The sequence below is a fragment of the Alosa sapidissima genome, chromosome 17, assembly GCF_018492685.1.
Source record: "Alosa sapidissima isolate fAloSap1 chromosome 17, fAloSap1.pri, whole genome shotgun sequence".
NCBI classification, from domain to species: domain Eukaryota; kingdom Metazoa; phylum Chordata; class Actinopteri; order Clupeiformes; family Clupeidae; genus Alosa; species Alosa sapidissima.
Genome location: NC_055973.1, coordinates 5023975 through 5035889, shown reverse-complemented (window position 1 = coordinate 5035889; position 11915 = coordinate 5023975). Strand labels below are relative to the sequence as shown.

At 45.6% G+C, this 11915-nt stretch overlaps 1 protein-coding gene across 1 annotated transcript in view; it reads right to left on the bottom strand.

Moving 5' to 3' along the window:
* Window positions 1-502: 502 nt before the first annotated feature.
* tmem108 (transmembrane protein 108) overlaps window positions 503-11915 on the bottom strand; it is a 43622-nt gene continuing 32209 nt past the window's right edge. Inside the window, exons 3-5 of the mRNA XM_042068334.1 lie at window positions 4573-6027; window positions 3640-3794; window positions 503-2463 (exon numbers count right to left, since the gene is read on the bottom strand). Coding sequence (XP_041924268.1) covers window positions 2347-2463; window positions 3640-3794; window positions 4573-6027 — 1727 coding nt within the window. The 3' untranslated portion in view covers window positions 503-2346. The remainder of the gene's footprint in view (window positions 2464-3639; window positions 3795-4572; window positions 6028-11915) is intronic.

Sequence of the window (11915 nt, the reverse complement as noted above, 5' to 3'; positions counted from 1 at the left end):
CATGCGAAGAGTTTCTCTGTAGCAAGGAAACCCTTCAACTTGGAGTGGCATATTAGGCCTACAACAGGACCATTAAGAAATACGCATTATACATCCATTCACAGGGAAGTTATACATCTGCTGTTAAACTGCATGATTTATCAAGTAGCCTAGCTACAAACCATCACAACTCAACCTTTTCTTGTGAGTAAGTGGGACCAGTGACAGACCACCCCTGCCACCCATGTCAATGGAACAATACAGCCACATTCAGCAGAGAGAAGCAGAAGATTCTAGAAGACAACTATATAACAAAAGAAAGTGTTATGCAGGCTAGTAGCCCGAACCTGCTCATGACATCAAAAAAAAATACTTGTAGAGCAACAGTTTAGAGTAAAACTCAGACGTAATAGGCAAAGTAGGGAAGGGAAAGTATCTCTTACCCGAAACAACTAAAGTGTAGTGTGAAAACCACAAACATCTTCTACCTGTCTCACACAAAACAGATCACATAAGGCTCACAAAGATTTTTCCTTTTTTATTGCTCAGCAGTAAAAAGTACAGTGTGTGCTACAATACATAACAAGGGACATAAAGGTATGTTGGACTAATTATATATGATGCTGCTTTCCTTGCAATCCACTCCAGCAAAACATCCATACATGGTGACACAGCATACAATCAACCTGGCTGTTTACCTCCAACACATGTCTAACGAATCACACATAAAAGACAGTTGAAAATATATCTATAAAATAAAATAAAATCAGGAACAGACCACGCTGGCAAACAATAACTGAGGCAGTGTTTAAATCAGCAAATGTTGAGCAAACAGAATGTGTGATAAGAAATAATTATCTTGATAACAAAGCTTTAAGTACTTGAATGTTTTATGAAGACTCTTAATGCATTCCTAATGCATCATCGCATAAAAAAAAATGAACGTCATAGTTGGGCAATAGAGACCTGTCAATTCATGAAGAAAGACAGACAGACACACACACACACACACTTGCACACTGTCATGCACACAGGTACATACATGTGCAAATACACTTAATTTTCTTTAATAAATTGCCTAAAATATAATTTAGGGACTTTTAAGCTGCACTGCAAAATGAATCAACAAAAAAAACATTTTTAAAATTAAAATCAACAAAAGTTTTGCCATTGAAAATGCTTCTTGCTACATGGGAACAATTTGAGGCAAATCAGCTTTTAAAACTATGATTTTCACCAACATTTACAACACATCATTTGAAGTTGTTCTTAAACATTCACGGCATACAGCTGAAACATACTGCCAATGACAGTCTTAAGTTATTTGCTGTAACTGTAGCATGTACTTGCTTTCCTAAACCGATACTGATGGTGTGTTCAATCAGCTGACACACGCTCACACAGATACACAGACACCTGAAACAAGACACATGCGGCTGGAGAGACACACGCACACACAAGAGCACACTGTTTGACACAGCGGGACAGAAGGACTTAGGATACGTCATCTGGTACCCCTTAGCTGGTGACAGATGAGGGGCCTCTCCACCTAATAGCATTAGAGTTTGGGCTCACAGACCAGGGGATTCACTCAAACTTAGGAATAGAACGTGAAATCTGAAAGAGCAGATGGGCTAGTCCTGGCAAAATGTGTCACTGCTAGATACTGAGTCACTTTTAAGATACAGGAAAGTTACATGCAAAGCGTTTGGTTTTGGGTCTGCCAGTCCTTGAAACATACGGTTTAGGGTGTAGTGTACATGTTGTTTTGTTTGCCAAGACTGCTCCATCCACATTACAGTCGCACATCCTTAATCGTCTGTTTGAATAAATACACCAAGGTGACTTCCATTTCATCTTTGTAGCCTACATTTACTTAGGGCGCATCTAATAAGCCAAAGCCCTATCGTTCAGTATCCCCTCATTGACATAATTCAAGTTCAACAGGCTTTATTTCTTAAGAGTTTTGGGTAAGGTCACAGAAACATCTTTACAAGTACTCTACAAGCAGATCTCCTTGCATCACCAAGCCACAGAAAATAGAACAGAATCACACATAGTCTCATCTTTTATTTAAAAACGACATAAAAACCCTTATCACAATTAAGCATCTGTAGAAAATGTACATCAGAAAAATATGTGGGCTCACCCTCATAGTAAATAGTATTTGTGGTTCATTCATCCTTAAAACTTCATGTACGCTTAGTTTTTTTCTCTTGGATATAAAGGAGGAGTCTTTGAACAGGGGAGGTTAAACACATACAAAAAAAAGCAAAGTCACAGATAGGGAATCAAGTTGAGACCCCACAACTCCTTATTTTGATCACGCCACAACATGGCTGATGGCCTTCATTCTCCTGCTGTCTCTCAGATGTCCGAGGCTTTGTCTCTGTGGATGAAGAGTGTCTCCTGGCAGAAGGGGTTGACCAACACCACTCCACTGTCACTGTAGTCTCCATTGGGCGGCAGGAAGGTCTCCTGCTCCTGCAACACACAGACGGGTAAAGGTCAACGCTGATCGACTCCCCACCCTGCCTGCAAAACTAGCCCGCTATAGACCTCAAAGGGGAGCGGCTACCCTCAGGGACCAATAGCTACAACTGGGAAGATTGGGAGGGGTTGCTAAACCAGGATTTATGAGAAGTGAGAAGGATATTACTATGGCAACACAGAGATTTAACAGTTAGGATGGTGAAAAAGAGAGCTAATATAGAGAGAGAAAGAAAGAGAGAGAGAGAGAGAGTAATGAAAATCTCGACAGAACCATTAAGAATGAATAGAATGGGGGGCAGTGAGAATGACTCAGCACTGAGCGAGGACAGTACCACGGTGCAGCGAGAGGGGTGACGACAAAGCTGCGTAAAGAACAACAGACACACATATATGGAAGGGGGGAAGCAGTGGGGACAACACTACGTAACCTGAAAACAAAGCCAAGGTGGGGCAGGAAACCTTTTAGTCACCAGGAGCAGCCCAAACATGATCCTCCCTCCGCATCACCCTCTTTCTGCATCACCACACGAGATGGAGGGATGGAGAGAGAACAACGACAACAGGGAGAGTGAGAGGGGAGGAATGATGCTGGCAAACATTAAGATGAACATAAATAATCATGCTGAAATGGGAGAAATAAAGTGGCAGAGATTTCTAAATATATTGGATCAAGTGAGAGCTGCTGAGGTGAGTCTGTGGCAGTTGCGCATTTGACCACCAGGGGGCAGGGCAATTCTGAGTAACTTTTGCAACAGGGAATGATGTTCAGATGAGAGGTGTGTATTGTGGGGGTGGTACACCAAAACAAACTGATTTACACACGCTGTTACACTGTGAGTCCCTATTTATCAAACAAAAATGACTCGGCTGGCAACAAAGTGGTACTTTTGTCATTCAACTTTTTTTCTGAACAATTTGTCACACTCTATACGAGAGTTTCAATTAAATTTCAGTTTGTACAACACCAAGCCTTTATATACATTTTATTATCTTATCTTGATATTGACATCTGATGAATAGTGGTACAGCAATCACAGACAATTATTTGTCCTCAAACACACACTCATCCTCACACATCCTCAACACCGCTAAAACCTTCATGGGCAGTTCCCATTCCATGACACAGCATTCCATTCCTTGCTACAGTGTGGCCACTGACCCTCGTACCTCTGCAGTCTCCAGGGACTGTATCTCTCTCGGGAGCTCCACAGCGTGCCGGTTGAAGTAGTCCATGGTGATGGCGTTGTTCCAGTAGCTCAGGTTGTTCTCCTGATTGGCTGACTTCTTCTTCCTCCTCATGCAGCACACTGTCAGGAGGACAGCTACAGAGGGAGAGAGATCGAGGGGGGGGGGGGGACGTGATTAATGTGTGAACAGCAAGGACATAGCAAAATACATATAGCATGACATGAGATGCTATATTGATTAGCATATAGCATGAAATGAGATGCTATGTTGATTAGCATAGCATTTGGTTCCTTTCCAACCACAGTTCTTGGCGCTTTCCTCTTATATCTGTATAATACAGTAGCAGTAGCACCAATGGATAGTAGCACAACCAAAAGTAAGTACAAAAATGAAAGTAAGCATGGGGAAATCAAGTCAGTTCTATGTACAGTGATGAACACTCATGTCAGACACACCAGTTGTGATGACAAGGTAAACATAACAGTTGTTCTGATGAATGACACGTGCCTGTGGCTTTCCATAATTGGGACAGATGCTCTGGTCTTTTAAATACACCACAGAGCAGCATGGCTGTTAAAGCACCAACATGTAGTGGGAAGGGAAGTCTCAAAGCTGCCTCAGCATTTTAAGGTCATATGGGAAGATTACTGACTGCTTCAAGGGCAGGAAGCAGGGTCATAAAATATCTCCTACAAACTGCAGTGCCACCTGAGGTCTGGGGCTGATTTCTGATATAGCAGGCATTTGGATCCTAACCAAAACTACAATGGCATGGCACATATGTCCTGATACAGTGTGGTCCCTGTGCATACTGTCTTTTGCCTAAACTTACTTCATAACTCATACTATTAAGTGAGGCTGTATGGTCAATATTATGTGACTAAGCAAGAGGCTAAAGCTGTAGACACTCACAGCAGGAGGACACAGGCACACTGATGGCGAGCACCACCCACACAATGTCCATCTTCCCCAGGCAGATGGTGGCCTGCGTGTGCGAGGGGTCCAGAGCAGGACCCGACTGGTTGCCGGGGCCCCAGGGCCCGTTTGTCACCGCGGGGACCTGCCTGTTGAGGAAGTTGCCGCTGGCTGTGGAGGGGGCCTCGGTCGGGGCCGAGCCTTTGCCGTGCGAGCGGATGTCGGGAGAGGGCCCACCTGCCGTGCTGTTGGTGTCTGTGGTGACGGATGCTGTGTGTGTGCTGTTGCTTGTGGAGGGGAATGTTTCCCCCCCAACAGTTGGGACCGCAGAGGGTTGAGAGGACCCAGAGGCGTCCGTTCCGTTGCCTGCTGGATCTGTGGCGTTGGAGTAAGTCGTGGTGTTGGATGTCACCCCTCCTGTGGGCAAACTGGTGGTAGCGGAAGTGTCAGTGGCGCCAGTGGAAGGCCCTGACTCTAGTGTCAGGGCATCTGTGGGGTCTTCTCTTGGCAGGGGATGCGTCTCTCTCAGGGTGATGGTGTGATGTGGGCCTGACCCGGGCATGGTCTGGGCACGCTCCCTGAGGAATCCATCTGCGGTGGCAGGATCAAGAGACAAAGCAGAGGAGGAGGAGGAGGAGAAAAGAGAGGAAGGCTTCAGCGCTGTGGTGTAGTAAAGTGATGAAGGATCCGTGGGCTCCTCTGTACTGGGCTCCTGTGGCGGTCTTGGCTGTGGACCCGTCCGAAGACCCTCCGGCTCAAAACCCATGCTGTCTCCTCTCCCCCTGTAAGGCCCTGGTGGTACAGGAATGGCAGAGGCGGATGCTACGCCGGGGGCACCACGTCCACCAGCGGCCAGGTCAGTCCCTGAGGATGGAGATCCTGAGGAGCCCGACTCAGACTCTGCCAGGCTCACCGGCTCCCCCCCAGGGACCAAACCCGGCCCACCCTGCTGGTCCTTCTTGCCAGAAGTGTTGCTTTGCAACTGGTTTGCTGTCGTTGATCCAACATGGACGCCTGTGTCATTATTACTGGCAATGGCCTTCATTTTTTGAGCCTCATTTAGAGTCTCTCCATAAGGTTCATGGGCCTGGTTTCCAGCATCAGAACGTTGAAGCGAGCCTTGGATCTTCTGCTTTGTCACGCCAAAGCCAGAACCATCAACAGCAGAACTAGCAGATGTCGTGCCAGGCACCAGTGCATTGGCTTGTGAGTGTGACTGACCCGGGGTGCTGTGGGAGGCAGTGGGCTGGACGTGACGGACCCCCCCTCCATGGGCAGACAACTCCCCACTGCTGGAGCCCTCCTGCCAGCCGGGGGGCTCTGGGGGCAGGACAGGGAGGGGGGCGCTGCTCGCTAAGTCCATGGAGGAAGGGCCCTGGGGGGTCCGGCTGGGCTGTGGCTCCTGGACAGAGGACACCAGGTCCACTGAGACGACCAGGATCGCTACAACACCTGCAGTGGGGAGAGGAAGAGAGAAAAAAGGGAGAGAAATAAATATGAGTGTCTTCTTGGTGTAGTAGTGCTTGTTCAGCCAGGGCAGCCTGAGAGAGGGAAATGGCAAACAGGCAAACAGAGGAAGGGAGGCTAGAGAGAAGCACGTCTTGACTGGCCTCACAGTGATGCTTTCATTCATTGCTATTGTAGGCACAGAAAGTGGAGACTACAAGGTAGGTTAATAACAATACACTGTTTGAATCAGGTTGATAATTTATATAGACCGCTATTGTCCAGACACCATCAACAGGCTTGCGAAATGTGTTCATACATCTTTTCATATTTCAGCAAGGACTATGAGTTTATACGTGTGTGTGAGTGTGTGTGTGTGTGTGTGTGTGGTGTGTGTGTGTGTGTATGTGTGAGTGTGTGAGCGAGACAGAACACAAGAGGGAAAAGGAAGCAGGAAATATGGGGAGATGGAATACTGTGTTTTGTAGTGTGAGTGAGATGACTGGTCCACCTGACCAGTTTCCTCCTGCCAACACTGACGTCTCCCCACAGAGAGAAGGGCTGGTGGTGGTGGGGGGGGCAACGAAAAACAATTAGGCCTGGCAGTCACGTTTAGGAGTCGGCGCTGTTGTTTACGAGTCAATAAAGGGCCCACGAGACCTGTCCCGCATTCATTAGAGAGCATCAGTGTTTAATCAAGCGCCACGGCTCTGTGTGTGCCACGCGTCGGCTTCGCCCCGATTGCTTTATTAACCTCATTCTGCGCTACGCGCCGCCGACTACTTAACGCGCCTCGGTTGGTGTGGTATTCTGGGAAAGGTAAGGGGAGGGGTCTACCGAGGGAGGTTTGGGGGGATAAACAGGGAGGTTTGTCAGACGTCTGTGGACAGAGCTACGCCGGGCTTGTTCGTGAGAGTTTGGTTAATGGTATGAAATTAGGACTGTGAGAGTTGGAAGAGGATAAAAATACACGTGACGGCGTCGGAGGGGCTTCAGAGAGTGTGGGGAGAGGACAGGGAGAGAGGCCTGGAACAATCCCTGATGACATCTGCAGTGGATGCTTAAATAGTTTGGCCCTAGTAATTGGGGGCTAGCCAACTGTAGCAGCCTCATCAGAGGAGAGGAAGAGTGAGTGCGTGAGTGAGAGACAGAGTGAGAAAGAGGAGAGGCAAAGAAAGAGGAGATGGAGAGAGAGGGAGAGAGGAAGAAAGCAAGATGGAGGTACACAAAGAGAGAGAGAGAGAGAGAGAGAATGGTGAGGGTGACCAGAAGGGAGTCTTTTATTTGGCCCATCCCTCTTGGTCTCGTTGATGCATTTGAATGGGAGCCCATGAAAGCGCATGCCACATGAGGCTCCTGCCTGGAGAGCTGGGAGAGACTGCAGTGCATCACTGCGTCGCAGCGCACGGAGCAGCTCTGTCTGGGTGAGGCCACCCTCGCTGGAGCGCCTGCCAGCCCCCAAACACAAGCTGACAAGCGTTCACACCCCGTGAATAAGGGGAAGAAGCAGGAATGCAAAAATAGAAAAGTTCATTTCTGAGGATAAGCTGCTCACACGCTGTGAGTTTAAGCCAATCTCCAAGAGCTGACTGTGGACTGTACGGAAAGGTGCCCTTGAGTTAAATGAAACCAAGAAAACCACTGTGCGTGCATGTGAGAGAGTGTGCATATGTGTGTGTGTGAATGTATGTGTGAAAACATTTTGATGTGTCACAGATGTTACTATGTTCTTTGCTCAGTTGAGACATTTTACTAGCTCATCATATCATCAGATCTACAATATATATATGTACTTATACTGTATGTACTTTACTTTGCACTACCCATATGAAACTTACTGAGACACAAACACACACACACACACACACACACACACGTGCACAGAACACTTAGGCTCTCACACGCCTCTCCATGTGACCTGGGTGTTGAGGCATTGTCTCACTCCAGCACTACTTCAGTTTCTACGGAAACCAGGCTTCTATTCACACGTTTAGGGGGACAAGTGTGAAAAAATGTGCAAAAACGGGATAAAACCAGAATAGGGTTACTTCAAACACCGACACACTGGAGAAAGGAGCTTCAGTACCAGACCCCGCACCAAGCAAGAAACTCAACATCAGCAGCTAAAGTATCTCTTGTAAGATGTTTTAAGAGTAGGAAGTACGTTTGAACCAATTCCAAGGAAAACAACCACAGATCATTTCTATAGCTTATATATATCTAAATATGAAACAATTGCGTATGTTTCAGCACCTTACACAGTGGATTTGACTCTGTGTTATTTTTTGTGCTAATGCTGTCTGCTATGGTCTTCTTGAACCAAAAACTCAGCCCTGTGATATATTTCCGGCGTCCTACACTTTCATCCAACATTCATGACCAGCCTTTATGATTTGTCTGTCTTCACTTACACCATGAGAACAGGAAACGTGTTTCATGCAATATGACTGAACAATATACTCAGAGCTCTGCATTAAAGGGAAACACCATAGGAGCAATAAATCACACTACACCACACATACACACACTAACTTGCCCACACACACACCCGCCTGCCCACACACCCCTACACACACATACAATGTGTGTCAGCCACACACACACACACACACACTGCCTGTCACATACACAGTTTATGTTGTATGGCACCAAGCGGCTTCGTTCCCTCGCAGGCGGGGCACGTGGATGTAGGACAGCACTCCAGCAGTCCCCGTTTGTCAGGCCTGTCACGTCCACCAGGCGCAAGGCCGGCTTCTGGGCCGGGCCAGAGCATGCACGCAGCTCATGATACAGCACACCGATCCCCTCCCATCCCTCCGGCCGTCTCCCTGGCCGATCTCGGGAGGTTTACTGCTCTTGCTTGACCTTTACACTACGTTCCCCTGCTCCCTACCCGCACAGTCTCACCAGGAAGATGCGCACGGAAACATGGAGTCAACAGTGCCTTTGCTGGCTAGGCAGATGGGTGGACATTTATATCCAAAGGACAGGGGAACTACCAGCATGACTGGATTACCTGTTGCAACTAATTCAGTGAATGATGTCAACATGAAAAGGAGTATATCAGTTAAAGTTGCAAACTCACTTTTCACATCATAGCTCATCATGAAAGAGTAAAGTATGGCATTAGACCACACACTACCCATTCACCATATAACATAAACTGCCTATAGTTAGTCTTGAATGCTTTCTTGGTTCTCTCACTCTTGTGACTGGGACAAGTACAATGGCAGAATCTCTTCCATATCTTGGTCAGTTAGTCCAACACACAATTGGCCTACTGTGCCCTACCTCATTAACCACCAGGTGGCGCTAGCCCAAGCTCCTACTACCACAATAGCTGAAATACGATGACAGGGATGAATAAAACAGGGCTACTGATAGCTGCATTAAACATGAGGCTGTTCTGAACAACAAAGCGACAGAATTTACTTCTGACACAAGGCCGCGGCCTCACTCCATGACGAAGGCCAGGGAAATGGATTACCACCCCCAACACACACACACACACACACACACACACACACAAACAAACGTACAATGCATAAGTAATAATTTCAATTTCAAATCATACATTAAACACATGCATTGGTCCCTATCACACATATACAGTGAGATGTGAACTTCAAGTCCCTACCCTCCAAGGGCCCTCACTGCATAAGCGCAGAACACACACACACACACACACACACACATATGTTTCTGTCATACTGATGTACAAACACATCACCTCTCCTCAAGTATAAACAGACTGAGAAATACACCACAGCCTTTTAACCCAGAGTGAGGAGAGAAAAATAACCATCACTTATTAATGAGGTTCATTGAAAATGTAAAGGGATCCAAGTGGCTTTGATGTGAGCGAGGATTGAAATATGCACCACACATACTAGACCAGGGCCTGTATTCACAAAACATTTCATCTTAGCACTAAGAGTAGGCAATACTCATAAATCTAAGATTCTAAGAGTTTTCTCTTAAAAATCTATTTACAAAGCTTCTGAGCTCTGCTTTTAGCAAGGAAAAATTATAATTCCTCAGATAAGGTAAGAGCTCCATAGCCAGCAATGATAACCGTGTTTTCATGCACAATGTCTCATGTCTTTGCAACATTTTAATCGTTTGTGAATTGGTCTTACAGTTTTTGCCTATTGCTTACAGACTTTTTGCAGAATTTGGCTCATTATGTCAAAACTCTACACACAGCCAAATAAGACATAGTACTTGGAGATAAACAACTCACATCTATGCCAAAATGAAACACTGCAATCAAAACTCAACAATCCTTCAAATCAACCAATCTTTCAAATCAACAGCAACACACTGATATGTTTTATATAAAACACTGCAGTCTTTGTGTTTCTATTTTTGCTGTATTGTCATTTTCTCAGACTCAGTCTTCTGTGAAACTCTCTCAGTAGAAAAGTAGAATTTCTGCAGTAATCAAGTGACATTTTTTGCAACTAACGTTTTTACAAAAAACAAACATTCTTACAGAAATAAAGAAAAATAGAATCACACTTACAGGTTTTGCCTATTGCTTACACACTTTGTAGAATTTGGCTCATTATGGCTCACAGCCAAATAGGACATAGCACTATGCCAATGAAACAATCAAAACTCAACAATCCTTTCTAAAAATGTAATAATTGCATTTATGGATCCTGCCTTCTGTGGTGATGTCCTTTCGGGCTAGGCAACGGGGTAAAAGATCACCTTGTGTGCCATATCCACCCTTTAACTGACCCCACCACAGTCTCTACATACCCCTTCCATTGCTTGCAAAAGTGGCATGCAGGTATGTGGTTGGTGGTCATATACTTTTCATTGGCCCACTGAAAATAATTCTTTGATAGGTTTTAGAAATGGGGAAAAGGGGAAAATACAGAACTATTTGTAGTGCTAAGCCTCAGACTGATTGGTGTTCAGTTTCCTCTGTAAGTGTTTTCAGGTGTGTGTGAGCATTTTGAATAGATTTTATTTCTCCAATGATAACAGGAGATTTCTAATGTAAGAAATCATGTATAGTGTTTCACAATAGGTGTGTTGCAGAATTGCCAACAATGTGCAAAGTAAAATGTGTTTAAGCTATGGTTACACAGGGTTTATGCTACAAGAAGTTTAGGTATTGAGGCTTTGTTCATTCATGTTTAGTAATGAAGTAGAAATCCTTCTCGACTACTTCTTAGCTCTCCCAGACAGGTTCTACTTTTATAGTGCTAAAATGCTTTGTGAATATACTCTTGGTTAAACAACTAGGAGTTGTAACTTTAAAACTGACACGGACATTATTTCTAGGAGTTTTCCCTACAACATTCTTAAAACATCGCCAGTTAAAAGCTACTAGGAGGTATGAGATACGGACCCAGGATAATACCTAATGCCCTTGCAAAGTGTGTGCTTATGTGTGCACATGATGCTGTGGTGTTACTTAATGCACATGGTGATTAGATAGATCAGTCTGTGACTGTGTGTGTGTGTGTGTGTGTGTGTGTGTGTGTGTGTGTGTGTGTGTGTGTGTGTGTGTGTGTGTGTGTGTGTGTGTGTGTGTGTCTGCGTGCGTGTGCTATGAATAAGACAGGGAGAGAAAGAATATGCACATGGTGTATTACGCACGGCTGTGTGCATCGGAGTGAAATGGGGAGCAGCATTTGTCTCACTTGACAAAACCCTCTGTGGCTGGCCAAGGTTATCTGCCATTTATCAGCAGGGTGACTCAGTCCTCTGAGTTGGTGCTGGCTGTTTGGAACTATGCCACAGTATACTGTACAGCACAGAGGTTCCCCTCCAACCCCCCGGAGTCCCCAGTAACACAACCATTCAAAGGGGAAATAAGGAGGCATTGCACATCTATGAGGATCTAGAGCACCTTCAAATCACAGAGCATGATAGCT